At 41.8% G+C, this 27499-nt stretch overlaps 8 protein-coding genes and 2 non-coding genes across 19 annotated transcripts in view; 6 read left to right on the forward strand and 4 right to left on the reverse strand.

Moving 5' to 3' along the window:
• The window catches only part of LOC6500109 (protein AF-10), a 30491-nt gene extending 18101 nt beyond the window's left edge, over positions 1–12390 (reverse strand). For 3 of the 8 annotated variants that reach the window (XM_032453203.2, XM_044714186.1, XM_032453199.2), the window contains exons 1-5: positions 12064–12389; positions 9401–9879; positions 9144–9340; positions 7594–9083; positions 7194–7281 (exon numbers count right to left, since the gene is read on the reverse strand). In XM_032453203.2, coding sequence (XP_032309094.1) covers positions 7194–7281; positions 7594–9083; positions 9144–9340; positions 9401–9879; positions 12064–12098 — 2289 coding nt within the window. In that variant the 5' untranslated portion in view covers positions 12099–12389. Of the gene's footprint in view, positions 1–7193; positions 7282–7593; positions 9084–9143; positions 9341–9400; positions 9880–12063 lie in introns of all 8 variants that reach the window. The other 5 variants (XM_032453194.2, XM_032453192.2, XM_014910902.3 and 2 more) reach the window with 4 other exon arrangements.
• Positions 1622–6061, reverse strand: LOC6500108 (muscle LIM protein Mlp84B). Of its 2 annotated transcripts, none has more exons than XM_014910897.3 (2): positions 5898–6061; positions 1622–4147 (listed from the first exon to the last, which is right to left on the reverse strand). In XM_014910897.3, the coding sequence occupies exon 2, from the start codon at positions 4068–4070 to the stop codon at positions 2583–2585; it is 1488 nt and encodes a 495-aa protein (XP_014766383.1). In that variant the 5' UTR covers positions 4071–4147; positions 5898–6061; the 3' UTR covers positions 1622–2582. The 2 variants fall into 2 exon arrangements, with proteins under 2 accessions (XP_014766383.1, XP_001953208.1); XM_001953173.4 differs by lacking the exon at positions 5898–6061 and adding an exon at positions 4975–5080.
• A 167-nt stretch (positions 12391–12557) lies between the features above and the next one.
• LOC6500434 (secernin-3) lies at positions 12558–14209 on the forward strand. Its single transcript, XM_001953175.4, has 3 exons — positions 12558–12809; positions 12875–13062; positions 13123–14209. The coding sequence occupies exons 1-3, from the start codon at positions 12660–12662 to the stop codon at positions 13847–13849; spliced, it is 1065 nt and encodes a 354-aa protein (XP_001953210.1). The 5' UTR covers positions 12558–12659; the 3' UTR covers positions 13850–14209.
• On the reverse strand, positions 13946–15605 carry LOC6500106 (ELMO domain-containing protein 2). Its single transcript, XM_001953176.4, has 2 exons — positions 15184–15605; positions 13946–15117 (listed from the first exon to the last, which is right to left on the reverse strand). The coding sequence occupies exons 1-2, from the start codon at positions 15431–15433 to the stop codon at positions 14417–14419; spliced, it is 951 nt and encodes a 316-aa protein (XP_001953211.1). The 5' UTR covers positions 15434–15605; the 3' UTR covers positions 13946–14416.
• A 35-nt stretch (positions 15606–15640) lies between these two features.
• Positions 15641–16727, forward strand: LOC6500435. The gene is made up of 3 exons (XM_044714187.1): positions 15641–16224; positions 16278–16449; positions 16508–16727. Exons 1-3 carry the CDS (start codon positions 15898–15900, stop codon positions 16693–16695), a joined length of 687 nt encoding a protein of 228 aa, XP_044570122.1. The 5' UTR covers positions 15641–15897; the 3' UTR covers positions 16696–16727.
• A 168-nt stretch (positions 16728–16895) lies between these two features.
• On the forward strand, positions 16896–18262 carry LOC6500436. Its single transcript, XM_001953178.4, has 4 exons — positions 16896–17062; positions 17138–17190; positions 17486–17674; positions 17733–18262. The coding sequence occupies exons 1-4, from the start codon at positions 17020–17022 to the stop codon at positions 18201–18203; spliced, it is 756 nt and encodes a 251-aa protein (XP_001953213.2). The 5' UTR covers positions 16896–17019; the 3' UTR covers positions 18204–18262.
• Trnag-ucc lies at positions 17360–17431 on the forward strand. The gene has a single exon. It is a non-coding gene; the product is annotated as a tRNA-Gly (tRNA).
• An 8-nt stretch (positions 18263–18270) lies between the features above and the next one.
• Trnag-ucc lies at positions 18271–18342 on the reverse strand. The gene has a single exon. It is a non-coding gene; the product is annotated as a tRNA-Gly (tRNA).
• Positions 18343–18680: 338 nt separating this feature from the next.
• LOC6500437 lies at positions 18681–19578 on the forward strand. 2 transcript variants are annotated; one of them, XM_001953179.4, is made up of 3 exons: positions 18681–18773; positions 18827–19009; positions 19064–19578. In XM_001953179.4, exons 1-3 carry the CDS (start codon positions 18690–18692, stop codon positions 19523–19525), a joined length of 729 nt encoding a protein of 242 aa, XP_001953214.3. In that variant the 5' UTR covers positions 18681–18689; the 3' UTR covers positions 19526–19578. The 2 variants fall into 2 exon arrangements, with proteins under 2 accessions (XP_001953214.3, XP_014766556.2); XM_014911070.3 differs by having other exon boundaries at positions 18827–19003; positions 19064–19574.
• Positions 19579–21836: 2258 nt separating this feature from the next.
• LOC6500438 (pancreas transcription factor 1 subunit alpha) lies at positions 21837–26693 on the forward strand. Its single transcript, XM_001953180.4, has 5 exons — positions 21837–22156; positions 22682–23070; positions 23140–23305; positions 23442–23586; positions 26234–26693. Exons 2-5 carry the CDS (start codon positions 22880–22882, stop codon positions 26485–26487), a joined length of 756 nt encoding a protein of 251 aa, XP_001953215.1. The 5' UTR covers positions 21837–22156; positions 22682–22879; the 3' UTR covers positions 26488–26693.
• Positions 26694–27499: the final 806 nt, after the last annotated feature.

The following is a 27499-nucleotide window of genomic DNA, read 5'->3' on the forward strand; positions in this document are numbered from 1 at the left end:
AGCACCACCATAACAATATTGTAAAGTCAGCATGATGTCCTTCTGTTTGACGCTCAATTTTTTTTTATATTTATTCTCAGGCCTGGGCCAACCCCCCATGGACTCTCTATTAAGGAGCAGCAGTTGCAATTTGAAACTAACAATCGGTGGCGAAAAAATTCAGCACAGCAGTGGCCCATTGAAACTGTCAAACTGTGGCCAAAACGGTTCCGTTTCGTTGCGGTTCTATTCCCCCTGCTGCTGCCCTGTAATTCTGTAATGCGAAATCAATAACCTGACCATTAAATGCAATCGAGTCACGTAATGCAATAGATATGATGTTTGTTTCGTTATGTAGACTGATTACCACTCGAATTGAATGTGTCATTTCCTGATTAAATCAGTCATCCATAAGGGGCCAGTTCCATTCCTTTTCTGGGAAATCTCAAAACAAGCCCCAGGAAGACCTTGCACTCCGACTCTTCTTCCGTAATCCAAAAATCAACACAGAACCACATGTTCTACATCGTCCAGTTTTACGAACAAATAATAAATCTATTCGCACCATTGAGCGGCAGAGATTGAACATTAATTAAAGACTATAAATATATAGATTCCCCCCTTAGCCATAGCCAAGTAGTATATTCAGACATAATCGCATGTGTCATATTCGAAACAATTTGAGAAACGAATCACTCGAAAATAGACGCTGACTATGAAGGTCTATTAATATTCGCATCAACGCAAAAACCAAAACTAACATAAACACACCTGGGCGGGGCGGTGTTTTCGTTTTATTTTGATATTTATGACTGAGAAAAAATATATAAATTATTTGGTCTGGCCTAGCCCCCATGGCCCATGGCAACATATTTTCGTGGTCAACGTCACGGAGCAGAGGATAATCCCTGCGAAGATGCCGCCAGGAATTGTTTTTAGAAATGTGAATAATAGTTGGTCGAATAGTGGGTGGTGGTGCAAGACATTAAATCGAGGGGCTGGGGCCAACAAATGCATTAGTCGAATAACTTAAGGTGCTAATTCACTCGACAACAAGTCCATTTCCCCAATTATTCTCTTGAGCGATTCAGACATTATACAACATTGTGGGGCAGTGGCACGTGTAATAAACAATTTCAATTTTCAATTTTAACAAAACAAGCAAAAAAGAAAACTCCTTTCTCTTAATTTTCGCTCTTGAGCGAATTCTGCAAGTCTCTCTTGAGGCGAGAGAAGAAAGCTTTTGGGTCAGCTGCTGGGGGGATATTAGCATCATATTTATATTTAGAAAATCATTTGGATACAGTTATGGAACATTTCGAATGTTATTCTCAAAAAAAAAAACACAACACATATAGAGCCCCAAAGGATATGTATTTTGAGAAAACTTTTGTGCGTATGTTGGGCAATTATTTGTGCGATGTTTGTCGGGCGAACATGTCGCTCTATATATAGCCCAGATGAGGTGGCTCAATTGGGTAGCCGACAAACCACTCACCCAATCACCCACTCACCTACCAGGTAGGCCAACCATCCAACCATCCATCCATCTAGAAATCTATATTCTAGATGCAGATGCTCTCAGGTATGCGAACACCCAATTAAATCAATTAAAAATACGAAAAAACAATTTCGAAATCAGTTTTGTTTTCATGGAACCCACTGGGGCATATATATTATTGGATGTTATGTGAGTGTTGGATGAATATGTATGCGATATATAGTATATATATATAAATATTTAATGCCACATATATGCCATGGCTCGCATCCGAATCAGAATGCAAGAGATTAGAAGAGTGCGTGTGTGAAATCGTTGAAATATATCATTATAAATAATAAAGATTTCGTAAGTATATTATATATCGTAAGAACTAAATCATCTAAATATACAACACATCATATCATTCAATATCGTACAAGAAAATTATCAATTTCGCACAAAGTATGATTTCTGGGGGTATATTTGGTTTGGAGCAAAATACATACTTGTCTGCTAATCGAAAATAGAGATATATATTTTGGATTTTATTAAAAAAAGATAATAGATAATAGACGACTTGGCTCGCAATAGTTTCTTCCTTCGCTTTCTAGGGACTCTCTATATATATCTCGTGGTAGAAAGTGGTAGTACCTGTAGAAAGTTATCCTTTTCTTGGTCGTTTTTGGGGGTTTGTTTGTTGATTCGTTAGTTTGTGTGTTCGATGGTTAGTTGTTTGTCGCTTTGAGTCGTAAGTTCTTTTTTGGTTTCAAGTTTGTAAGTTTTCAAAATTTTTTTTCCATTTATTAGGTTTTTTTTCTCATATTTTTTGTTTTTTTTTTGTTTCAATATTAAACTTATTCTCACATAACCTAAAGAAAATGATTTGCAATTCTATAATCGTACTGCATCGTTGATCAAAAATCGTTGGAACGAAGACTAAGTTAGCTAGTTTTCTGGGATGGTTTCTGGGTTCTGGATTAGTCATAACAGACAGGTCATATATTATTAGAGAAAATATATCGGAACGGAACGGTTCACAGACATGGATGTGGGTTGTGATATTCGGTTTCGGTTTCGGTTTCATAAATTAGAACGCAGATTAGAATTTAGAATTAAGAGTTTAGAAGGTGGTGAGAGCGCCCGCGCCCAGACCGTAGCCCACGCCCTTGGGCCCGAAGTTGCGGCCGTAGCAGGCCCGGCAGTAGATGTCGCCATCGGGTCCATCGTTCAGATTCGTCGAGTCGAGCGATTTCCGGCAGTCCGAGCAGTAGAAGCACCTCTTGTGCCAGATCCTGGTCTTGCTGATCATCTGCTCGGCGGCAAACACCGCGAATCCGCAACGCGGGCATCCGCCGGATGTCTTGGGTCCGTTCAGGGGACGGCCGTCGGGGAACTGGATGGTGCTCTCGCCACTGGTCGACACCAGAGTGGGGGCATGGCCGTAGCCGAAGCCCTTGGGTCCGAAGAGCTTGCCGTAGCAGGCGCGGCAATGGATCTCGCCGTCGGGTCCGTCACAGGCCAGCATCGAGTCCAGTGGCCGGTGGCAGTCGGCGCAGTTGTAGCACTTCTTGTGCCACACCTTGCCCTTGGACAGCTGCTGCTCGGCAGCGAACACGGCGCCGCCGCATCGGGGGCATCCCTCGCCCTCGCGGGCCTTGATCGAGGTGGTGTCCGGATTGTAGAACGGCCGGTTGGCACTGATCTGATCCTCGGTCAGGCCATCGGTCTGCAGGAAGCCGGAGCCGCAGGCGAATCCATAGCCATGGGGACCCCACTTCTTGCCGTAGCAGGTGCGGCAGTAGATGTCGCGATCGGGTCCATCGCTGGCGTTGATCGAGTCCAGGGTCTTGTGGCAGTCCTTGCAGTTGAAGCACTTCTTGTGCCACTCGCGACCCTTCGACAGCTTCTGCTCGGCGGCATAGACGACGCCACCGCAACGCGGGCAACCCTCACCGGGACGGGCCTGGATCTTGTCCACCTCGATGGCGGCACGGATCTGCGGAGCACCGTCATCATGGGCATAGCAATCGGACTGGAGGGCACCGCCGCCCTGGCCGTAGCCATAGCCCTTGGGACCGAACTTCTTGGCGTAGCAGCCCTTGCAGTAGATGTTCTTGTCCGGAGCCTCGCAGCACAGGATCGAGTCGAGACCCTTCTTGCAGCTGCCGCACTTGAAGCACTCCTTGTGCCAGCTACGGCCGCGGGCCAGCATCTGTTCGGCGGCATAGACATAGCCGCCGCAACGCGGACAGCCCTCACCCTCCGGGGCACGGGCAATGGCACGGGGCTCCAGCCTGGCACCATTCCTCACCGACGGCCCATCGCCGTTCTCGCGCAGGAACTGTGATCCATTGTCCATGGAAAGAGTGCCGGCACCGGTACCGAAGCCATAGCCCTTGGGTCCAAACTTCCTGCCGTGGCAGGTCTTGCAGTACAGTTCGCGCTCGTGCTCTGTGCAGTTGGTGGAGTCCAGGGATTTATTGCACATGCCGCACTTGAAGCAGTTCTTGTGGAAGACATAGCCACCGGCCAGACGCTCCTCGGCGGCGTAGACACTTTTGCCGCAGCGCGGACACTTGGGGGCCTCGATCGGTTGGAAGGAAGGCATTCTGTCTGTGTTTCGGATTCGGTTTTCGGTTAACACTATCAAAATGATCTACTCGAATACAAATTACTTATTATTATCTGAAAGTGCAGAAAGAGAACACATCAAGTGGGCAGTCGTGGGTGGTTGTGGGTGGTGGGTGGTGGGTTGTGGGTGGATCGATGAAAGCGATGGGATGAGGTAAGCAAAGCGCACCTGCCAGCTCCAGTGCCAGAACGTCAATTGTTTGGAAATTATCCACTAATTACCCATATTTTTGTATAGAATTTGGAGGTAATGCTAGTGTTCTAGTTCTATAATTAATTTTATGTAGTTTATGGAAGCTAAAATAAACAATATTTTTGTTTATTGAACTCTTTGGGGAATAATGGGAAATAAAATATTGTTTAGTTGATCAGATTTCTCTCTAATTTGGCCCCTCAGTTGTCATTATGTAGATCATCTATCAAATAATCCAATCCGTCCGTCTAAACGTCATCGCCTGTGCTAGAAAATTACCCAACCGGACGTATACGTAATACATATACAAAATTCCTATGTTAATGATCAGCAAAAGAATATCTTTCTCACAGCTTTCATACAAAAAAAATTGGGGATAGAATTCTTTTGAATCACAGAGGAAAATCGGAGGAAAACATGAGCAATAAATGTGTATCTATACAGAATATTTTGTATAAAAATAACACAGACAGGTAGAAAGATATGGCGAAAACACACAAAAAATGACCGCGACTATGACAGATATAGTATATGTATATATTTTTGTATATATCTCTGGGTGTAGCAAAAACTGAGTCACTGTTCTAACGACACTAGACCACTGGGCCATGATCTATCTGATGGATTAGTTGGATGCAATGGAGGTATAGTTTAGATGCAATATCGGTGATCGGTGATCGGTATCTACCCAGAATAGACGGATATAGCTACACCTATGTGGCGGACAAGAACGGAACTAAAACCACACACGGAAGCGCCGAGTACTGAACTGGAAGATTGCTCAAAGCAAACTAATCTATATAATAGTGAGTGCACACGGCACGGCACGGCACGGCAAGGCGGACGGTTGAGTTTTTCCTACTCAGATCTATCTGAGTTGAGAAACTCTAGATGCGGCAACAGAAACAGCAAAAGCATTAGCAACAGAAGCAACACAAAGCACTTTTTCCTCGATTTTCATTTCAGTTTTTTTCATCAAATATCGCCAGAGAGTGGAATGGAAATATGATTGTGTTGGTAGAGTCTGCGGTTTTTCAACCAAACTTTTATTCTTTATTTTTCTCGAACAAGTTTTTCATTTCACATTTTCTCTGGTACTGAGTACTGAGTACTGAACTCTATATCCGATAAGTTTTTGGGGAAAATGTTGTGTGAAAATTGTGTTTCCTAGCGGGAAGCGGGAGTATCTCAAGATCGTAAAGTTCGAGGTGCATGAGAGACCTCATCAAAGAAAGTCGAAGAATTTGTTTACAGTCCCTAAGAATATTAATAGATATTCGATTTTTTAAAAGTAACAAACTTAGTACATAAGACAATTTAGATTTCATTGAGACTAACAGCTGCGAAAAATAAGAAAAACTGTTCCACTAAAAAAATCCGAAATCTATAAATACGAGTGTGGAGCCACACATTCCGCTCACTTTTTTTTGGGTCAAATTATGGGCCAAATTACACACAAGTTCTAAAATTAAAAAATAGCCAAAACGGTTGACAAAACTTCAGGTTGCATTTTTTTAGACGAGCACTGGATTGTGGAATTCTTATTGTTTTTAGGTTCAAATGATGAGAAGAGTCTTTGTTGGTGGAGTGGAGTGGAGAGGTGATATTTACTTTTCGTTCGTAATAACAAAATTCGCTAAAGAAAAATGCTTAATTTTAGTTTAGCTTCGATTAACAACGATTTTCGACTGATCGCGCTGCGAAATTTTTGTCAAGCGCTTTGGGTCTTTGTCTGCACACGGCACACGAATGGGAGGAGGACGATGTCGCCAGAGGCGACCGATAGGGATGACTATATGGCCAGTCGGCAACAACACTAAACACATTAGCCATTTAGCCATTAGCCATCACAGAATGCCCACTCTCACGGTTATAGTATATATGTGATTAAATAAATTTCATTTATGATCGAGTCTTCGGACTGAATTTTCCAGGTGGAGGTGGTTGGTCATGACAAGGCGAAAAGAGTGTTGTTTTATTGGATCAACAACACGGTTCAACTGTCTTGTTCAAAGTCAGCCTGGCCAGTCCATCTGTCGGCCAGAGCATCGGCACTTCAACAACATCAATAAATTAACATGCGCATTTGCATTTAATTAAAATTCGATAATATTTTGCCATGCATTTTTGGTTCAAAAGAAAATTAATGGGGCATGGGTACATCATTGGGCATCAATCAAATCGCCCAAATGGAAATGGGCAAGGAGAGACCCCCAATCGAATGATATATACCCTTGAAGATCATCAAGAGCAGTCAGGGATAAGAAAGATACTTAAATAAATTATCAACTAATAATAATATTAACATAAAAAAAGTAATATTTTGTTTAAAAAATAAACCATTCATCAAAACCTTGTACAACCTTGAAGAATCATCAATCTAATTCGAAGAAAAACACGGAATTCTTTCGAATTGCAACGGATGTGGAACACCTTTTGTATAATTAACGCTCACCTTGCGCTTCAGACAGAATATTTTACAGAATTTGGTTAAACATTTCTACCATGCATGTGTAATTGCATTTTCCACTTAAAAATATTATACAAAAGTTGGCACGGCGCCTGCGTCCAAAACTATAGAAGTACCAGGAGGTCTCTAGTTCTATTCGCTCTCTGGCTCTATAGTTTAGAGCAGAAAAAAAAAACAAAAACTATATGACATCTTGTACACAAGTGTAAACGATTATTCAGCCCATCATTCAACCTGCAACATTGTATACAAAGAGTTCTGAAATTCTCAAGAGATTTTTGGAGATATCTCAAGAGATATACCACCAGAACTATATGTGCCTCAAGAGCCAGAAAGCTTTTCAAATATTTTTTGATACTCTTTCAGTGAGGTAATAAAGTTGTTTATTATTCTATTTATAGCTGGATTTCTTGAAAATAAACATTCAGTCGACTTACCCGTTTGGAACTCTTCTCGATTTCCTTCTCAAAGTCCGTCAGCGGCGTCAGAGTGACCTGGACATCCTTGATAATGTCCCGAAACGAGCTTTACGAGGAATCGAAAAATACGAATTACAAACAATATTCCAGTTTAGATAATTACAATTCAGAAAAATATAAAAATAACTAGAATAAAAAAAAAGGTCTCATACAGGGTTAGTGGTTAGTAGTCTCTACAATGAAATGGTTTTCAACAATGGCTGTATGCTAAAATCAAAAATATATACTCTTGGCCTGGCTTTTAAACTTGTTCTATTATTTTACATTTATATTTAAAGTTTGAAGCAAGAATTCATTTTAAAAGTCAGACCATCAACTCTAAAACTACGAATTTGGAAAATTGTAAATTGTAAAAGACCTTTTCTTTCCCATTCTCGAGCCCCACCTATTGCTGTCGTCCAAGACGGACGCCGAGATGGCACCACTTCCACTGGACTTGGCCGAGTCGGCTTTCCGCTTCTTCGATACCGAATTCGATGATGAGCTCGAGCTGGAGGCCAGGTTCGTTGATATGGGATTACCACTAGTCGACGACGCCGAGGAGCCGCTCTTGCTAGTGCTCAGATTGGTGGCCGCCGTGGACGAGACACCGCCCAAGCCCATGCCGATAATTCCGGACAGATTACTTGCCGACGAACCAGCGCCGGCAGGGGTATCCCTGTCTAAGCTTGAATTACTGCCAGCACCGAAGGTCGATGGCTCGTTGGGAGCAGTGCTGGATGAGCTGCTACCCGATCTTAGCTCTGATCCGAACCCAGAACTGCTGGGGTTCAGCTGAGGCCCCAAATTACTGGCTAATTGCAACTTTCCGGCGGTGCTGCTGCCCGATCCTCCACTAGTGCTCAAATTCTGGGCATGGTTCGAGTGCTCGTTGCTGGAGTTAGCGGTGGAGCTGATGCCACTAGCAGTAGAGCTTGTCGAATGAGTGCCGGTGCCGGTGGCGGTCGCTGCTAAGGCACTGCTCGATGTCGTTGTAGATGAAGTGGGCTGGGTGCTAATGCTGGTGGTGGCGCTTGCGCCATTGCCACTCGGCGCCTGTGAAGAGTCTTTGCTTTTCGACAGCTTCGATGACGACTTATCCCGCGAGGATGAAGAGCCGGACGACGTGGAGGTGGCTGATGAGTTCGAAAAGCTATTGTTCGCTGAGTTGCTGGCGCTGTCCTTGCTATCCTTCTCCTTGCTGGAAGTGGACTTGCTCAGACTCTTGCTATGCTTGTCCTTGTAGCTGCTACTGCTGCTGCTTGAGCTGCTAGCCGACGACTTGGTGCTAGTAGCTGCCGCGGATGACTGACTGGTCGTCGACTGAGATGCTCCACTGCCAGCAGTTGGTATGTGTGCTCCACCGGAGCCTCCGCTTGCCGAAGTGGCAGTGTTGGTGGTAGATCCGCTACCGCCGGTCGGATTGTTGGTTAAATTATTGCCAGAATTGCTGGTGCTGCTGCTGCTACTTCCAGGCAGAAGGCTACCGCCAGCCGGTGGGTTACCAGAACCTCCTGTGTTTGCAGAACTCGATGCGTTCGCAGTCACGCCCGTGGATGAAGATGAAGAGCTGCTGCTGCTGCTGCTACTCGATGACTTGCTCGAGGCATTGCTCTTGCGCTGTTTGGACGACGACGAGACGCCGCTACCGCTGCCGGAGATACCCGCTCCGGAGTTGGTATTGAGGGCACTGCTGGTGGCGCCAGTTCCGCTGCCACTGCTGCTGGTTATCTTGATGCTCGTCGCTGAAGTGGCCGAGGAGTTCATGGTGGAGTCGATCTCCTTTTCGGGCGACGAACAGGAATCGGAGGAGGTGTCATGTTGAATGGGTTTGTACGGCGGAATGGTTTTGACGTTGCCGCCCTTTTTCTACAAAGCAAACAAAAATATAAACGAACGAATCACGAATAATATCCCTCACATACGCACCAGTTTGCTGTAGTGATGCTGGCAATAGCCGCAGTACTTGACGTTGTCCAGATAGTTGCCGGCCTCCTCGCAGAGCAGCCCCAGGCTCTGGGCACAGGTCACATGAAACTGCTGCTTGCAGTTGGACTTATTGCACTGCATACAGGCGCCGACATTGGCCCGGTTGGGCTTTCCAATCTCAAGGCAAATATAACAGGCTGAAAGGTAAAAAGATTTAGATTATTTTGTGCATCCACGGATGTTGGAATTTGTCTCACTCTTCGAGTACCGCTCCTGCGGTATGAGGGTTAAGATAATGGGCTCCATTGTAGTCACATTCCCGAAGCGCACCTCCGGGATGTACAACGCGCAGACGACATGTGCCCAGCCGCTGTTGTCCGTCTTCTTCAGAGCTCCATCCCGGGAGGGACACAGCTCGCAGCGAACACGTGAGGTTCGCTCCTGGGATTCGCATTTGCGGCAATACCAGGGACCCGTGGGCACGGTGACAATACCGTAGCACGCCTGGTGCACTGCCACCGTACAGTTCTGGCCGTCACAGTAGACGAGCGGGTTCTCCGGCCACCCCCGCTCGTCCGAACATACACAGCAGCCGCCCACCATCTCCTTCATGTCGTCCAGCTTGAACTTTTTAATCTTGACCAGTTTTTTGTTCAGGCTTGCGGAGTGAATGGTGTCGTCTTTGCTGGAGTCTAGCTCCAGTTTTGCATTGAATGAAGATGGAATTTTGTTGGAACTGTAAAGGGGAAAATATTTAAAAATTAATAAATTTAGTTAAATATATTTTTTTGCTTGGAATAACTATTTAAAGACGACTATCAGAAAGGACATCCTCAAATACCTCCCCATAAAAACTCAATAATACGATTTCTAGATATGTATTTTATTGGAAAGAGGTTCCGGCCTTTCGAGTTATCGATGCAGGTGTCGGTTTGCAAGGTCATTCGCACTCGTCAACAACAACAACAACAACAATAACAATAACAACAAACAACGGGCCGGCCTTTTGCAATATTACTTAATTTGTGCACATGTTTGTGCATATTTACAGTTTTAGCCTTCTGTGCGAGTGTGAGTGAGATAGCCAATGAGCTCCATTCGCAAAACGTTTACACGCATACATAAACACATACATACGTACAAACATACACACAGATTCTATCTTTCAATGTCAAGGTAATTTCGCCGCTATTTAACAAAAGCATGCGAATTTTTGCGGTAAACTTTCGGTTTAAATGACTGCAGTAATATTGATATTATATATTTATCGCCGGTGATAAAAAAAAGGCCACAACAAATGTCTTTAACGGGTGACAAGAATGCGAGAAGCACACATACAACGAAACACGAGGCATTCCATAGCTGGTTCATTGAACTTGAACAAAATCGGTTCCCAATATAAACAAAAGGCAGCCGTAAATAAAACAGGAAAATGCTGCATTACAAGAGCCCATTTCCAATTGGGAGTTCGAGTCAGTGTGCGAGTGAGAGGGCAAAGATATGTGGGTCGCAGCATCTGCAGAGATTTCTCAACAACAACAACAGCAACACTAATAATAATAACAATAACGGCATGCGGGCGGGTGTGTTGTTCTCTTCTCCCCATTCATGCAATCTCGCGCATCTCAGAAAGAGTGCGGGTTTTGTTATACCGTTATTGGGTCAGCATGTTGCCAACTACCGAAAAACGCAGCCGTGTTACCAACTGGGCGAGAGCTCCATCTTAACGGTGTAAAAGCACTAAAAAAGAAAAAAACACAAACACACACACACATATATATGTACACTACATACGCACGAACATGAAACGAGGCCGTTTTATGTTTGCATTTGAAATGAAGAGGCGACGATGGAGCAGGAGAGGAGAGCAATGCACTTTCCACGAGCACGCCTCAAACACACACACACACACACAGATATATTTTAACAGTTGGGTTCAAAATAATAGAATTTATAATTAATAAAACTAATTAAAGGACAAAACTGATAAGAGAATCTCTGTTAGAGTATCAAAATTTGATCTCATCACTTTTATAATTTCATCATCAAGACACTATTGATTTGACCGCAACTGTATATACCCGTACACATACACGAAATGCCGGAAAAGGGGGCGCGTTTTTGGGGGAGGATGCCAGTATGTACTCCATATATTTCCTTCGCCCACAAGATGCTTGCATTTGGGGGAGTTTTGGGAGGTTGGGGACTACTCGGTTCGGTTCGGTGTTCAGCAGGGTGGTTTCCCAGTTCCGCTTTCCCATTTAAAGCACACAGAGTCGACGTTAAATTTACATCACATTTCGGCGTTGAGATATTGTGTGTATACCCGTGGCTTGAATTTATTGATTTTTATGGGCAATTGCTTTAATTTCACTCCCGAGCTGGGCTTTAAAACGCTTTAAAAACTAGTTTCGAGCCGAGAAAAATGCGCGCGGTCGGTCAAAGTGGTCAAGCAACGCAGCAGCAGCAGCATACAACAAAAACAGAAACAGAAATGGAAAAAAAAATAAAGAAAGAACTATCTCTTTTTTTCAGGGCAGGGCGGCTGGGGGTAATGGGGTCCACCAAAAACTTGAAATTCTTTGGGTTTTTGTTTTTTGGTTTATTTTCACTCGGTTGGTTTCTTATTGGGCGCTGCTGGCACCTTCAGAGAATATTGATTTTCTTTACCCGAATTGGCACTTGTAATGAAATTCTTTCAGCTCGGCCGATTGGAAAGCTGAAGGGTTCGCGTTTCTTGAAATTTTTTCTTGGATTTTTCCTAGCACTTTCTTTTGCTTTTCCTCAAGCAGCCGCCCACGAGCAGCAAACGCACGCAAGTAAAATAATCAACACACGAATCGAAGCGAAAAAGGCGCTGAACATCCACCAGCGCAACAACAACACTGTGTGCGCGAGTATTTACAACACCAACACACACCTTGTAACTTGTTTGTTGTTGTTTCGTTCGCACATCGAAGCAAGCTGGTGACCAGATCGGGCGTAAGAGAGACAACACCACCTGCTGTACACAAATGCAGCCAAGACGTTTTCCAGGCTATGCGATTCTGGCCGAAAAGCACAGGTGCAGCACGGATTTTTTTCACGTTATGGCAATCTTTTCAACGGCCAAAATACTTCGGAAGCGAAACTACTCAAAACTGGGTGCTTTTGGGCACTTAAATTCTAAATAAGCGACCGTGACATAGAGGTGCTCCAAAAACGGTGGCCAAACGATAGTTCGATTAGTTAGCGGTGGCAGTGGAAATGGGTGGCCGTTCAGGTTTACAGCGTTTTAATTTTTTTTTTTTCAGACTTAATTAAGAAAGCAAATAATTTAGGAAGATTGCTTACCTTATATTATTAAAATTTTTTAATTTGAAATTTTTTGACTTTTTTATACGTGGTATCGATAATTTTTTTTTTGCAGCCAGTGTTGGATAACATCCCACCCCAAACAGCTGTGGGAAAAATCAATTTTGCAACTCCCTCGTCGTCTGTGCATTTTTTAGAGCTTCGCGAGAAAACCCGGAAAAAATGTCCTTCAACGGAGACTGCTTTGTTGTCCTGCCTGCCAACTGTGTCGATGGTTCGCTGATCATTGGTCGCAACGCGGAGGACCCGGAATCCCTGGGAGTTTCGTCGGAAGTATGCTTTTATGATGTCAGCGAGGTGCTGGAGGGGAAGGTAAAAGAGGCTGAGACTCAAAGCCGTGGCTCGATCAAATGACTCACCACTTTTCCAATTTTTAGACTGATGGCGGTGCATCTGCCGAAGCAACTGGAGATGCCTTGCGTGTCATATTGCAAAAACCGCAGCCAGGCCTCTGGGGCGGCGACTTTGGGGCCAATGAACGGGGTGTCGCCGTGGGATTAACCTGGACTGCGGGTGAAAAGGAGGCTAAGGACAGTGACAGTCTCCTTGGTACTGATATTGTGCGGTGAGTTAATTATTTTTTCGACATTATTTCATTTCAATGATTTAATTTATTTTTTTTTAGCTTAACCGTTGCGGTTGCCGTCGATGTAGATGCTGCCGTGGATCGTATTGGAGACTTAGTGGCCAGTCATGGCTATGATACCTCTAAGCTGAACTTTATTGTTTGTGATTCCAGTGCAGCCTGGTCGGTCAGTTGCGCCGGAAAAGTTTGGGCTGCCGAGAAACTAGAGGCTAGTTTCTTGCGTCTGCCCAGCGGTGGACTGGTGGTAACCACAGGCTTTAGTAAATCCAGCGAAGGATTGGAGGCAGCTTCTAGCTTTGCAGCCGCTCACGATGCAGAGGCGCAAACGCCAGCTGAGGAGTGGAGTGGTCCCAAGCCGGCTGGTGATGGCAGTTACACCCAGCACGACATGTTCGAGACACTGCGTGCCGCCAGCCAAGCGACAAGCTCCCGAGCGGCCAACGTTTCGGTTCTGTCGGGTAAAGGAATCTCGTGCCACTGGTTTACTGGAACGCCCAACGCCGCCGAGTCTGTGTTCAAGCCGTTCGTATTCGCGCCCAAGCCTCGCATCTCGCCGTTAACCCAAGTCCAGGCGGAGGCAGAGTTGACCCTGCTGCATAAGCTACACTCTCAACGAAAGCCGGCGGCCTTGGAACATTTGCGTAGCTTGGAGAAATCTTGCGTGGACGAACTGAACAACTACTTCTCGCTGCAGGACCATGCCAGTGAGGAGCTGGACGAACTGCTCAAGGACTGTGTCGAGGCGGAGGTCAAGTTCTATCGTTAGATGAACGGAAACTCTTCATATTTATATTCAAAAACTAGCTTGCAAGCTCTATTGGGCTTTGGAATTTGACTTGAGCATTACCAAAAAAGGCAACCATTTTCTCGTGCAATTTTCGAAAGATTTTATTTTCCTTTAGTTTTTATGCTTTTGCGTGATATTTAAAATATTATTTATTTTTCTCTCTATCTCAGTGGGTAATCTCTGACTTGATTTGAAAGTATTATTAGGTGACATTCCAGGCTTATGTTAGTTAACGATTTACACAATTGCATTAAAATATATACGAATACATACATAAATATACCTTATATATGCCTCTCAAATAAAGCGCATAAAATCTGCATTTATACGAAAAAGTAACATAATACGTGTTTTTGTCTTACAACGTTTGTGGGTTTATTGTTGAGTTAAATAAGTACTGTGTTGAGAATCAAGGTAAAATAATCCAGCAAGGATTAAACTATATGCCAATGGTATTAGTTTGTTCGTACTGAATTGACTTAGAGAAGTGACTTTATTCCTACCATTATTTAACTACAATTAAAATAAAACACCTTTATCCAAGTCTTAGACGGACTCGACAACCAAATTTGTCTTAAATATAGTATTCTCATTGTGCAGAGCCTCCAGTTTGGTGATTTCGAAGGCCTGATAGATCTCGCGGAAGTCCATTATATTGCGTGGATCACTCTCCATCCAAAAGCGGTCGAATTCAAAGAACAAGTAGCAGTATAACTTGTGGAAGTCCTCCACCGTGCTAAAGTCTTGTTTGTGCTGCACCACCTGGTTGTAGAAGTGCGTCTTGGCGGCTCCAGTTTTAACGAGATTAAAGGCCATCGAGGTGAGATTGATGCCCACAATGGCGTACGTGTAGCCCAGAGTAGGATGCAACGAGTGCAGGAGTACATGCTTGGCGGCATCGTTGTAGGCCGTGGCAAAGTAGAGAAGGTTCTCTAGGCCCAGCATGCCCATACCCCGGAAGTCGGTCTTGGGGTCGTCGCCTTGAAAACCAATATCCTGCCACTGTTTGCTCACCCGTCCAGTAAGCGGAGTGTCGGGCATCAGAAGCTGCCACAACCTTAGCAACTTATGCTCGTGATCCAAGTTGTCTGAGTCGTACCGCTCGGCCCGCAGCTGCTCCACCTGATGCATTAGCCGCCGGTAGCCCCATATGCTGGTGACGCAGCTTCCAAACAGCCGGGCGAAGTCCGGATGCACGTTGCTCTTGATGCGTTTCGCCTGCATAACAACCCGAGCTGCACGAGGAGCTGGATATATTCAAATGTTAATACATTAATGTTTTTGGTAGATCATTTAGAAGATTCTGGACTCACCAAACTCCATCAATTCCCGATTATCCACGTATGGCGCCGCCTCATCAAGGTCAAGTACGAGCCGCCTTATTTGCGGCGTCTTTGACAAAGTCAAGGACCTTTCCACCTGGCTGGTTCGGCTGGCCCCAGCCCGGGCTCCATAGCAGATCCTCTGAAGCTCGGACAGACGGGTGAAGGCGTGCAGGAACCACTTGATGAATGGCCTTATATAGCCAAATATAAATGGCAGTATTCGGTCGAGTAAAAACATTGTGCCAGCTCAGTGACTTTCTCGGTGGAGATATCCTTTGTTTGGTCCGCTTCTGGATCCGTTGCCTGGGCAACGTAACAATTGTTTTGATCACAGCCTTTTTATTAGTTTTCAAATAATAGGATGTATGAGGTGGACCTTAGTTGGAGGTGGGCAGAACAGGGAAATATCGATGTATCGATAAATGCACAGCGCCATCTGTGGGAAAAAAAATCATGGCCTAATTTTCGTTACAACAAACGGTCACTTTTAAGGCCTCACAAATTGTAAACAATAATAAACAATATTTTAAAAAATAACATTAAAATTACCTAAAACTTAGCTATAAAACGATGTACTCTTCATTAAACACAAATATCTAATTGATTGGAATTCATGTACCCAATAAAAACATCAGAAAATGGAATAACGACCCTACATACTTGTTCATCAATGAAGTAATTAGTTCCGAGGACTCTGCAGAAATGATAGCTAAAGTGGATTTAATCAAATCCCCCAACGCTGTTGGGGAGAACGAAGAACCATTTAATGCTAAAAAAGAGATTCATAGATTAAATAAAGAAATGGATATGGTTCTTGAGAATCAGAAAAAAATGCTAAATGTTTTGCGGAAGCTTGTCAATGAACCTGTGGATACGCCGGCCCTCGATACCGTAGCGGTAGAATCTCTTATGGACGCGGAGGATAATGACACGGCTCAGTGGAAACCCCAAGAATTTCCCCTTTCAAATGTGGAGCAACTTCAAACTGTTGAGGATGAACTGGCTGACCAATTAAAAGCCATTTCATACGTAAGTAATGCGAAATCAATTTTAATTCTTACTAATTTTCAAACACTTTTTAGTTAAAAATCTTGAAGATAATGATGAAACCCCATGGCACTCTTCGAAGTGGTGGACTTCAGAAAAACTTTAATCTCATACTCGAAATGGAGCTGCTGGTCGACATGAACTACAATGGCATTCACAATAAAATTCCTTTGAGGAAATTTACAAAGTTCAACAATACTTTATATGGTATTGGATAGATAAATCTTAATTAAATTTAAATTATTAAAAATGTATCTTCTTTCAGAGGCTTTGAAAACGGATAGATATCTGAAAGATGACTATATCGCAGATATAAGACAGGCATTTCGTATCTGTAAGAATCGAAGAAATAAATACGCCTGTACTGCTCGAAAGAAAATTAGAGAGGCAACCGCCAATGCGGAAACTGAAATCAAATTTGAGGAGATTATGTATTCCACTTTTAGTTCGTAATATAATAATAGTTATGTTCATTTTTAAGTTGATTTTTTACCGTTATTTTATTGTAGTGTTAAAGTAAAGAAAGTCCAATGTTTATTGTAAATAGCTACCTAATAAAACATACTTGTGGATAAACGAATATTGTCAATACAACTCGCGTGCCGAAGCGATTAGATAAATAGAATAGGTTCGGTTCTAAAGCTTCGGCTAAGTCCGGCATTTGAGTATACACATGTTGCCTAGTCGTAAACCTGTATCGCTCAGTAATAGACCGACACTTGACGCAGCTGTTTCAATAAAAATTTGGTGCCCTGCCTGACCGATAAGAATTCTATAATGCGGCAGCAAAATGGAAGAGTCTGGGGAACGCTCCATGATGGTATGTAGCTTAAATATATGTGCGAATGTGAATTTTTATGTTTGCAATGTTAATATGACTTTTTTTGTGCTTTAGGAAAATTTGAAGTGCGTAGCGTCACTCAGTCCGATTTGGAAGAAGCTCTAGATGTGAGTAAAACCAAAACTAGTTATAAAGGTGTTCTTACTGCTACCTTCTTTATCATTTAAGCCTTGAACTTGTCAATCTATTTTAAATCTGCTAATTAAGTAAATAAATTCTCTAACTAATAGCTTCTCCGAAAGCATAAAACAATATTTGTGTCTAGAGTACAACGTGGCGTCGGTGGTGTAATGGTTAGCATAGTTGCCTTCCAAGCAGTTGACCCGGGTTCGATTCCCGGCCGACGCAGTTCGCTTTTTTGCTATTTTTTATTTTATTTATTTTTGTTATTTATGTTTTTAGGTTTTGGACAATTCATTTTTTATTAATGAGTCGGTTTGCATTGCTTGCGAAATTAATGTGCCACAAAATGTGCAAGCTAGACAAGAGCTGCGGGAACTGTGCAGAATAACAGCATTGGATGGAGTATCTTTGCTGGTCAGGGAGGTGGAAACTGGACGTGTAGTGGCTGTATCGTTTAACAAGATTCAGGTTAGTTAAATAAAAAATGTATTATTTTAGTTTTCTTATAAATTTAACATATTTTTAGCCCTCCCCACCGGCAGGCGAAGAGCCTTTCTTTTTGAAATTCCGCAATGAGAGCGCCAAGAGTCCGCAAGCTAGGCGCCTAATGGACTTTATGATTGAAGTGGATGAAAAGATTGACGTGTGTGCCATGTACAACATGGATTGCTTCTGCGAATTAATGTTTCTAGCCACCCTACCCAGCCATGAGCGACTGGGTCTTGGTCGTGCCTTGTCCAAGTTTACCATAGAACTTACCCAGGAGCTTGCTAACGGCAAGGGTTTGGAGGACATTGACGAAAAGCTACGATCACTGCGCCCGGCAGCTGTCACTGCTCTTTGGACTTCCAGTTTCTCCCAGAAGGTTGGAAAGGCCACGGACTTTAAGGTCATCAATACGGTTTCCTATTCGGATTTCGAATTTAATGGCAAGCGTTTCGATGAGCGAATTAATCCTTTGCACAAATTCTGCCAACATGTTGTATATAAATTTTAATTTGTGTAAAAACTAAAAAAATTAATTAAATCAAAATAAAATAAAAAAATTGCAAAAAATTTGGTTGTGCGTCGGCCGGGAATCGAACCCGGGTCAACTGCTTGGAAGGCAACTATGCTAACCATTACACCACCGACGCCATGTCTGGCAGCTTATACTGGTTGATATTTGAGCAATAGACAGAGTAGTGTTGAACAACATTTTCAAATCTGATGTGGGCACACTTTAAGTGGCGCGTAAATTTGAAATATTATATTTCAAATTCATTATATATACAATTTGTAGACACTTCACGCCTGATACCATATACGTAACGTAAAATATACGTAATATATAAAGTAGTTGAGTTTTATTTATATGCTAAAATAAAATTCTAAAGAAATCTTTCAACCTTAAATAATTATAATGACACAATTTAATAGGCATGTCTGGGGAAATTTTGAAACTTGTAATATGAATTAAGGTTTATTTAAGCCAACCCTTTTAATGATGAAGGACTGCACCGCCATTTTAGACGGTGAATTTGAAATATTAAGAGTGACTCCAGATTTGTATGATGACACTGAAGAGGTGAATATTAAATGAAAATTAAGTTTGTTAATTCCTTAGTTATTTTTTTCCAGATATTGGCAAGGATTTCCCTGGATCAGGAATTCGGGTGCCTGGCTACCAGGCTGAAGGAATCGCCATTGGCCGTAAGTGAGTTCCGCATCTTAATTCGGCACATCCTTACCCTGGGCATATCCTTTGCCATAAGGCACGTTGAAAGTGGAAGGATTGTGGCTGCCATTGCTTGCCTGGTATACGTACGTCATATGGAAACATTCTGATTTATTTATTATAAAATTCCACCCTGATAGAATCCAAGTAGGGAATCTTCCTATGACAATCTGGAGAAAAAGTTCAGAAGTCCGAGTATGCTGAACTATATCAGGTTATTTGATGCTATCGATGAGAGTTTTGATCTCTACATGGATATAAATAGCTGGATGGAGGTGGAGTATTTGGTGACCTTACCAGAGTTCAGATGCCGGGGTCTGGCATACTATTTATGCCGGCATACCATGGATTTTGGAAAGCTCATGGCTCATGGAAAACTACCTCCGGAAGTGTTCCATCAACTACCGGTGGAGATGCAAATTGAAAGACCGGAGGCTGTTAGCACATTTGCCACATCCTTTTACTCCCAAAAATGTGGCATTAAGGTGGGAATGCAAGTGGCGCAAAGGTGGCACATTTCGGACTTGCAATCTCTTGGTGTCAACATTATAGATACAATAGAGGGATTGGAATACGCCGAGCTGCAAATAATGAGCCTGTAATAAATTTAATACACATTTTTAACCATAACGAAAAAAATTAAAATAAATTTATTTAAAAAACTATTTAGGTATCGCCGTCAGGCTTTTATTTTTGAGCAGTGGAGGAAGAGCCTTTGGGATATGTTTAGTTACAAACAATCAGATCCTATGATATTTAAAAGATATGTGATTTTAATAATATACCCAAGAGTAAGCTTAACAAATTCAAATTGGTTTTATATTGTTAAATAATGATTGAATAACTTTTCCAGTCGTTTGAAAAGTTTTAATCCAGTTTTGTGCTCACCCCTTCTAAAAAATCTATCCTCATTGTTGATTTCATTTTTATCACTTTCGAAAAAAAAACTTTTCAAATGAGATTAAAATTTACACTCGCACACACATCCAATCCGGCAATCCTGTACTCTTTGAGGCATAAACTCGAGAGGATTTCCCCGACGTATCCCTAATGCCCGGTGTCAACAGAGTGAATGAAAAGGACGAGGGTTTCGGACGAGCAGTGTGATAAGCATTTCGATCCTACTTTGCCTCTACCTCAACAATGCACTGGGGTTTTTAATTAGAATCGGAATAAAAAAAAATTAAAGTACTTTGCCAAAAGAGGAGGGGGTTAGGGCGAGGGTGAGGGTGAGGCAAGATACCCTTGCGGCAGGGCAATTGCGTGTAATGATATCGGAGTGCATACAGGACTCGTATATGTTATTTATATACCTGTGGTATAGGGTTGTCTGCCAAAGAGGCGGTTACGCTTGATTGTGTTCTATGACGTGTTCATAATTCTCCGGTTGCCGGCTAATTTTAGAGTTTAAATTTAGACTAGGTAGGACTTGTTTTTTTACAAAAAGGTTTAAGAATTTTAAAGTGTACAGAAAAGTGCCTAAATTTTAGTTTCACATATAAATACTTTGATCAATCTCCGATTTGTAAGACTCATAAAATATATGGTCTTATCGAGTCTAAAAATCTCCTATTTAAGGACTTCCATTCAGGACTATTTTGAAAGCTTTCAGGAAGCAAATTGCCGCTGCAAGACAACTTGATAAAATTGAAAACTAATTTGTTTATACAGCTGCATAAAACGAGCAGCGCCGGCAACGATAACAACTCCCAGAAACAAAGGATACAAGAGGAGGAGAGGCGGTACGAGGAAGGCTCCTGGCAGAGGCAAAACAATTTGTTTATCATGGTAGCCTTAGTGAGGTTGTCTGATGATGAGGCAACACACACACACACACACAAACTCAGGATAGGCACAGGAAAAAGGACAACAAACAAACAGAGGTCGGGTGCGGCGCAGGATGAGTTGAGGCCATCACCGCATCAAGGGTGAGGCAGAAAAGGGGGGGTGCATTAAGAAAAATATTTTATAAATACATTTTTTTTATTATATTTTTTGAAACTTCATTACTTATAAATTCTAATACAAGCTTTACAATACAATGGTAATAGTTTCATTATACTTTCACCAAAAACCCCTTTTGTGTTAATTATTTTTCTGCAATTTCTGGGCATTTTTTCAAGTGTAGCATATTTTGACACCCCTGTCATTGGTGCGCCCCGTAAAATATGCAGCATAGACTGCAAGCGCCTTTTAATGGAGTTGTAGTCAAAAACAAAGCAAAGTCAAAGGACATGGCAATGGCAGGCAGAAAAAAGGAAATCCCAGATTGTGCAAATATTTGAATTGTCCTTAGCTAATGCTTAAAAATTATGCTGGTTGACAAATTCCGCTGGCGCTGCCATCTCAACAAAAAACTATTCTGGTATTTATTTTTTATAATGTTTGCTCAGCTCGACTTGGTTGAAACAAATCATTAATTAGACTTAGGAGCTGCTAGGTTAGGAGTGGTAGATAGTAATTCACATGGTGGCAAATGAAACGAAATCATTATTTCAACACATCATCGTGGAACTTTTGCAGCTGGCTTGCTGCCCCTTCCACCAATTAACCGATTTCTGTGCAACAACCCCAACCCCGTCCGCGGATCGAAACACTTGTCTACATCAAATCATCAACACCTACCATTGTCAAGCACTTGGGCAATAATTCCGCTTAAACAGATAAACGACAGCCCGATTCGAAAAACAATTGAATGGGATTTTAGTGTGAACTGTAGAGGGCAGCCCGAAACGTACCCTAACTCACCCCGTTCAATGGGTAAAGCTTATTAAGCTTATTTCCACCCCCAAAAATGTTCAGCTGCCATTTCCCGATTGGCGGAAGCACTGGCTCCGCCCCTTTGGCTGTACCTTTTGATGTAGCACCGCCATTGATAGAGAACACACGCATCTATATGATATAAAACCACCCCTCGCCAAAAACTTCTTATCAGACAAGTCCTGCGATAGTTCCAGGACCAGGGTACAGGCATTCGCTTTCCGGCAGTCCTCGAGTTTGGAACAAAACGCGGTGTTCGGTTCTGTTTAAAAAACATATTTTTAAGAGTGGGCCTATTGTTAATAGTGTCATAGTTTCGGATAATTTATTGATTAAAAAATATGTGCAATTGAAAAATATTTTAAGTTTTATGATAGTGTTTGAAAATAAAAGTGATTGCTTGTGAATTTTTGGAGGAAATTCAAAGGATTATTGGAATAATAGGATTATATTTGAAAAAGTTTTAGGAAAAGGTAAAAAAAACTTTAAGTTCTTTTCTAAAATTACTGATAATAAACAAATATGTGTTTGGTAATAAGGATGTTTAAAAGCAAATAAATGAAATTAAATAGGGCAACTACCATTACAAATGCCTTTAACAAATTTTTATTAAAATTAAACGATTAAAAGGGATTTTTATGATAATGTTTATGACAACCACTACATTATTTTTCATTATTTATGAAGATGTATAATTTTTGTATGTTATTGCAAAAAGTTTGGCTCAAAAGTCCTGAAACTGAAAATACCTTACCAAATGAATGGTTGTATTATCTTTATCCTTTAGTTAAACTTACTCTTATGCTTTATCAATATTATATTTATCATAAATATGTAAATACAATTCCGATATCCACAAACTGATGGTAAATCAATCCTTATCTAATCGAAAAAGTGTTCGACATGTTTATTATCAGTAATCCAACAACTGAACAAGTACAACAAAAGGCTGATAAAAATCGTTAACACTTCACCCAAACTGCTATATCCAATTTCAGAAGCAAAAGTCAAAGGCCGAGGACACGCGTTGCACTTGTCAGATTTGTTGCTTCCCCCCCACGGAAACCCAAAAGTTTGCGGCACGTGCTGGTCACGCGTCGCCAATTAGGAAATCGGAAGTGTTAGCTTCACCGTTATGCACTTAGCCGGCAATTCGCAACTGATTTAAAAATAGCAAATATCGAAATTGGGTGATAATGTTTTCTATGGACAACTTTGACTTGGAGGCCACTATGGCGCGCCACTTCTTCGAGGGCTCCCAGGCCACCAACGCCTCCACCTCCAGTTCCGAGTACTTCTTTGGTGATGAACACAGCTCGGAGAGCGATGATGAGGACGATGCCTATAGCAGTGGCTTCAATAGCGACCAGGAGAACAATGAAAAGACGTAAGCTTGGATTTGAAAATTATCTTAAAGATTTTAATATTAACACAAAAAAAAAATATCTTTATTTAGCCGGCGGAGTCACAAGCCGAGGCGCTTGAAGTGCGCCTCCCAAATGGCCCAGCAACGGCAGGCGGCCAATCTCCGAGAGCGTCGGCGGATGCAGAGCATCAACGAGGCCTTCGAGGGCCTGCGAACCCATATTCCCACACTCCCCTACGAAAAGAGACTCAGCAAGGTATAATTTAAGTTATTTATAGACAATAATTTAATTTTTGATTTTTGAATTCAACCCTGAAAATTCATTTCATGTATCATGTATTAAAAACATTAGTCCTCTAATAATAAAAAGCCTTTATTTATTTAATCTTCAGGTCGATACACTCAAACTGGCCATAAGCTATATAACCTTCCTGAGCGAAATGGTGAAGAAGGACAAAAACGGCAACGAGCCAGGACTGAGCTTGCAGCGAAATTACCAAAAGGAGCCGCCCAAGAAAATCATCCTCAAGGATCGCAGTGAGTTGTCAATCAATCAAATGCCATCTATTATTCTATTACATGTGTGGGTAGTAAGTGGGCGGATGGTCAGCGGGTCCGTGGAATACATTTAATAACATAATTCATCAGGGGCAGTAACCTTATTTAAAGGCCATTCGTGGTTAGGAGAAATATTTCCGATTCAGGGGGATGCTGAGCTGCATCCTGCCATCGGTTCGGGGTCTGTCGTGCTAGCCTAAGTGTAACTAATTAGAATTTTCACACTTCTAGCCCGGTGGCTTAGTTGGGTTCGCATTGCGGGCTTTGCGTGACTGCCAGTCAAGTAAATTGTTTTGCTCATTGCCGTCGCATCGATCACCGAGGATGCGGATGTGAATGTGGCATGGATGGGTTTTCACAAGTTTCCCTGGGTTACAATGGTCCTGGATTAGGGGTTCCGTGTGCCAGCTCATAAAAGTTGCTTTGGTCACGGTTTTTTGGTTAATAATTTTTCTATTCAAAATGTATGATACTGCAGCCTGCAACGAGTTCCTTTGCTTCAAAAAGGGATCGTATTCAAAAGCATCTGCATAACTAATATTCTGGGTATTCCAGGGTGTTGATTTTGAAGTTACGCGAATTGGGTACCCCTTTACCCTTCTCTATCAAGTGTTATGTATGGTCCTTAAAAAAATTTCTACAACTTTTTTTTACCATTTTTATTCATGTGTGTCAAAACACTAATTTCTAATGGTTAGAGGTTGGAGAGGAACTGGTTTTTTTTTATAAAAAAAATAAGGTAGATTTTTTAATGTAGTAAATTAAATTTAAATTTACTGCTTTGGGAATTAAAATTATTTGAAATATTTTAATAAGGCTTGTTAATGTCTACAAAAAATAGTCCCTAATGTATTATTTACTATTAAATTTTGTCAAATTATAATACAGTTTAATTTTTTTAGAAAATATGTTCAACACATGGGTGGAGGCAGTATTTGGCTTCCTGAGAAGTATATATCTTTGCCAATAATTATCCGATTTGTAAGCAGAATACCTTAAACGATTTCTACATCGATTCTCTTTTAATCTGCATCAAAATCCCAAAACAAAATATTTTTTAGATTTTTTGTTAAATTTTGTGGAGGATCCCCTTCGAAATGATGAAGAAAGCTTGGGAGCCACGATATGGCCCCCAGCGATGGCTATAACTTTGCCAATAATTATCCGATTTGTAAGCAGAATACCTTAAACGATTTCTACATCGATTCTCTTTCAATCTGCATAAAAATCTCAGAACAAATTATTTTTTAGATTTTTTGTTAAATTTTGTAGACGACCCCCAAATATAATTTTTTTCTTACGCTTGTTCCTCTTACTTCCTTGGGACCCAAAAATATAAATTAATATTTATCCTGGGCTTCCTGGTATGGCTTTATTTTAGCCATTTATCATTCGATTCATGATTTTAAGTGACTCTGCCGAATTAATAGTTATTTTCTCGTTAGAACAAAATTCAATTGATTTTGTTTATAATTATCCTCCTTTTGGATTCGTTTATCAGTCCAGTCGATAAAATGAACATGCAAGCTCAGATACAAAATGTATTTTTGCTCGATAAAAAGCCCATATGCATGCACCTTGCTCGATTCCCTTGCCAGGGCCCAAACAGTGGCGTGGGTGGTCGGAGGTGGTGGGTGGGAGCTGAACAAAATAGTAACAATAACAGAAACAACAACACACAGCCCAATCGACATAATCATAGCGTGAGAAATTCGTTACACTCGAGCAGATGGCTGCTGTCGCTGTTGCCGCTTAAAGGCCAAAATGGAACGGAATGGCATGAAAGGCGACCGACCTGGTCGAAAGGGGCCAAGTGAGAGGAGATGGCCCGAGCTGATGGGAAAAGCGTTTTCATGCTTAACGGGCATTAAAAATGTTGCAGCAAAAACAAAAAATACACCCAAATACATATAGATACTCTTGCAAAAAGTAAAACGAAAGCTCTCTTTCCAGAGGCAGAGAGTCCCCACAAGGATGAGGCACGCGCCTGGCATATGTTCACACCAACTTGCGAGACAAGGATGCTGTGCCGCATGACATCGGTGGGGGTGGGGGTGGGGGTGTCGCATATTTGAGTAACACCCGCATCAAGCACTCGAAAACTGCCAGTCCTACAAATTGCCCGACTTGGGTGGGACGTCGAATCTGGGTGCAAGCCGATTGGATGTAGCCAAAAATGCAGAAATCGGGGTGGAGGATACGGATTTCGGTTTGGGCTTTGGTTTTCGGTTTTCCGTTTTTGTTTGTCCAAGGCAAATGGCGGAGCACAGCGGGGTGGCAGCTGCAACAACAAACCGCCCAGGATCCGGGGAGAGGGTCAGGGATGAACCCTTCTATACCATTGCTTGTTTGCTTTGGTCTATGATGGACCCTGTAATGTGGCTGCTAATGGCATTTGCTCAGTTTTTCGGCAACAATTTTAATTGTTTGGGCGGCGCTTGACTTTTGATTGGAATGTGTGTTTGTCTCTAGTCTTGTAACTAAATGTTCTTTTCTAAAATTAAATATTGAAATGACTGTTGGCTTTTAAAGGATACATTTTAAAAAATATTTGAATTATTTATACACCAAAAATCCAAATCATATTAATTTAAAAATTCGTATCCTTTTTTTGATTAATTTCCAGCTGGCGGAGTGTCGCACTCGTTGTCCTGGTACCGCAAGGGCGACCGATATCCTGGCAGCAAGCTCTACGCCCGCACCTGGACCCCAGAAGATCCCCGGGGCCCCCTGTCGCAGCCCCAGCCCCAGCACTACAACAATAGCAACTCCAACCAGAATCAAAATAGTAACCAAAGCAGCGAGGACTTCAGCGGTAGTGCCGATATGTCAGATCCTGGAGCTGCGGCCAGCATCTTTGGCAGTGGCAATGGCATGTGAGGATCCCGTAGGGATAATAAATGAGCAAAGGATTCATTGGAAACCAAACTAGTCAAGCTTTGCTAGTCACTACATCTAACATATATTAATCAATTTAATAATTATACGAAGAAAACATGTTCTGTGGTATTTAATTGCTCTAAGTTTGCTAATATCTAAATGTTATACTTAGTCGTTTAGTTTAAATCGAATAAACATCTCAAGCAAATCAACTCGACCCAATCTAATTGCAGTTCAAACGGCCGGGGCAATGGGAGCAATTTGAAGCTAAATTATATAGTTATCAGCACGGTAAAATATTGAACACCTGGTCCTGTTTGTCCTCGTGGCGTCTGCCTCGGGTTCGGTCGGGGTCTCGGCACCCTGCCTGTTGTCGATATCATTAAAAAACAGCGACAACGAACCGTCAGAAAAATATCATAAAGTGCAAGTGTAGTTTATATATTTTCCACTTTTTGGGGTGGGTGTGCACTTATAAAAAAAATATTCATTTTTGAACTATAATAAACATCTTATTACAAAAATGGGTTTTAATTAATATTATCCATTTGTGATTTATATTTATTTGTAATTTATGTTTATTTTAAGAAAACAGGATAGTTGATTTCTAAATATCAGACTTTGAGGAAGTTGGTAACCTAAGAAAAAGGTGAAAGCTATTCAGGATTGGCTTCAATGTATACATTTCATTTATTTAAATAATACTTTTTATTCAAGAATTCGCAATCTTTAGAAAGTTTTTAAATATTTTTCAGTGTACTTTACTGAAAACGGGTCAGTGCAACTAGAAAATTATTTCCGGTCTTCTGACATGCATGCCACACTTGCATCAAACTTTTCCTGTATAAAAAGAAGAAAAATTATTATTTTTAATCGCTTTTATTTTTCACCAAAAGCGTGTCATTTAAAAAATCATTAAGACTGTCAACCAAAGGACGGACAGCTGTTGTCCTTCTGACGCGTTTGGCTGAGTAATTTAGATGTTTATCTGTAATTAGGATTAGCCCGTGGT

This window comes from Drosophila ananassae, chromosome 2L (assembly GCF_017639315.1).
Source record: "Drosophila ananassae strain 14024-0371.13 chromosome 2L, ASM1763931v2, whole genome shotgun sequence".
NCBI classification, from domain to species: Eukaryota; Metazoa; Arthropoda; class Insecta; order Diptera; family Drosophilidae; genus Drosophila; species Drosophila ananassae.

Bases quoted from the DNA above. Each gene is read 5' to 3' on its own strand.
- LOC6500108 (XM_014910897.3), bottom strand. From the start codon at position 4,070: ATGCCTTCCTTCCAACCGATCGAGGCCCCCAAGTGTCCGCGCTGCGGC.
- LOC6500434 (XM_001953175.4), top strand. From the start codon at position 12,660: ATGTCCTTCAACGGAGACTGCTTTGTTGTCCTGCCTGCCAACTGTGTC. The intron at 12,810-12,874 runs GTAAAAGAGGCT...TCCAATTTTTAG, and splicing joins GCGAGGTGCTGGAGGGGAAG to ACTGATGGCGGTGCATCTGC. The intron at 13,063-13,122 runs GTGAGTTAATTA...ATTTTTTTTTAG, and splicing joins CTTGGTACTGATATTGTGCG to CTTAACCGTTGCGGTTGCCG.
- LOC6500106 (XM_001953176.4), bottom strand. From the start codon at position 15,433: ATGTTTTTACTCGACCGAATACTGCCATTTATATTTGGCTATATAAGG. The intron at 15,118-15,183 runs GTGAGTCCAGAA...GAATATATCCAG, and splicing joins TCGGGAATTGATGGAGTTTG to CTCCTCGTGCAGCTCGGGTT.
- LOC6500435 (XM_044714187.1), top strand. From the start codon at position 15,898: ATGATAGCTAAAGTGGATTTAATCAAATCCCCCAACGCTGTTGGGGAG. The intron at 16,225-16,277 runs GTAAGTAATGCG...AACACTTTTTAG, and splicing joins AATTAAAAGCCATTTCATAC to TTAAAAATCTTGAAGATAAT. The intron at 16,450-16,507 runs GTATTGGATAGA...ATCTTCTTTCAG, and splicing joins GTTCAACAATACTTTATATG to AGGCTTTGAAAACGGATAGA.
- LOC6500436 (XM_001953178.4), top strand. From the start codon at position 17,020: ATGCGGCAGCAAAATGGAAGAGTCTGGGGAACGCTCCATGATG. The intron at 17,063-17,137 runs GTATGTAGCTTA...TTTGTGCTTTAG, and splicing joins CTGGGGAACGCTCCATGATG to GAAAATTTGAAGTGCGTAGC. The intron at 17,191-17,485 runs GTGAGTAAAACC...TTATGTTTTTAG, and splicing joins ATTTGGAAGAAGCTCTAGAT to GTTTTGGACAATTCATTTTT.
- LOC6500437 (XM_001953179.4), top strand. From the start codon at position 18,690: ATGATGAAGGACTGCACCGCCATTTTAGACGGTGAATTTGAAATATTA. The intron at 18,774-18,826 runs GTGAATATTAAA...ATTTTTTTCCAG, and splicing joins TGTATGATGACACTGAAGAG to ATATTGGCAAGGATTTCCCT. The intron at 19,010-19,063 runs GTACGTCATATG...CCACCCTGATAG, and splicing joins CCATTGCTTGCCTGGTATAC to AATCCAAGTAGGGAATCTTC.
- LOC6500438 (XM_001953180.4), top strand. From the start codon at position 22,880: ATGTTTTCTATGGACAACTTTGACTTGGAGGCCACTATGGCGCGCCAC. The intron at 23,306-23,441 runs GTATAATTTAAG...TTTAATCTTCAG, and splicing joins ACGAAAAGAGACTCAGCAAG to GTCGATACACTCAAACTGGC. The intron at 23,587-26,233 runs GTGAGTTGTCAA...ATTAATTTCCAG, and splicing joins AATCATCCTCAAGGATCGCA to CTGGCGGAGTGTCGCACTCG.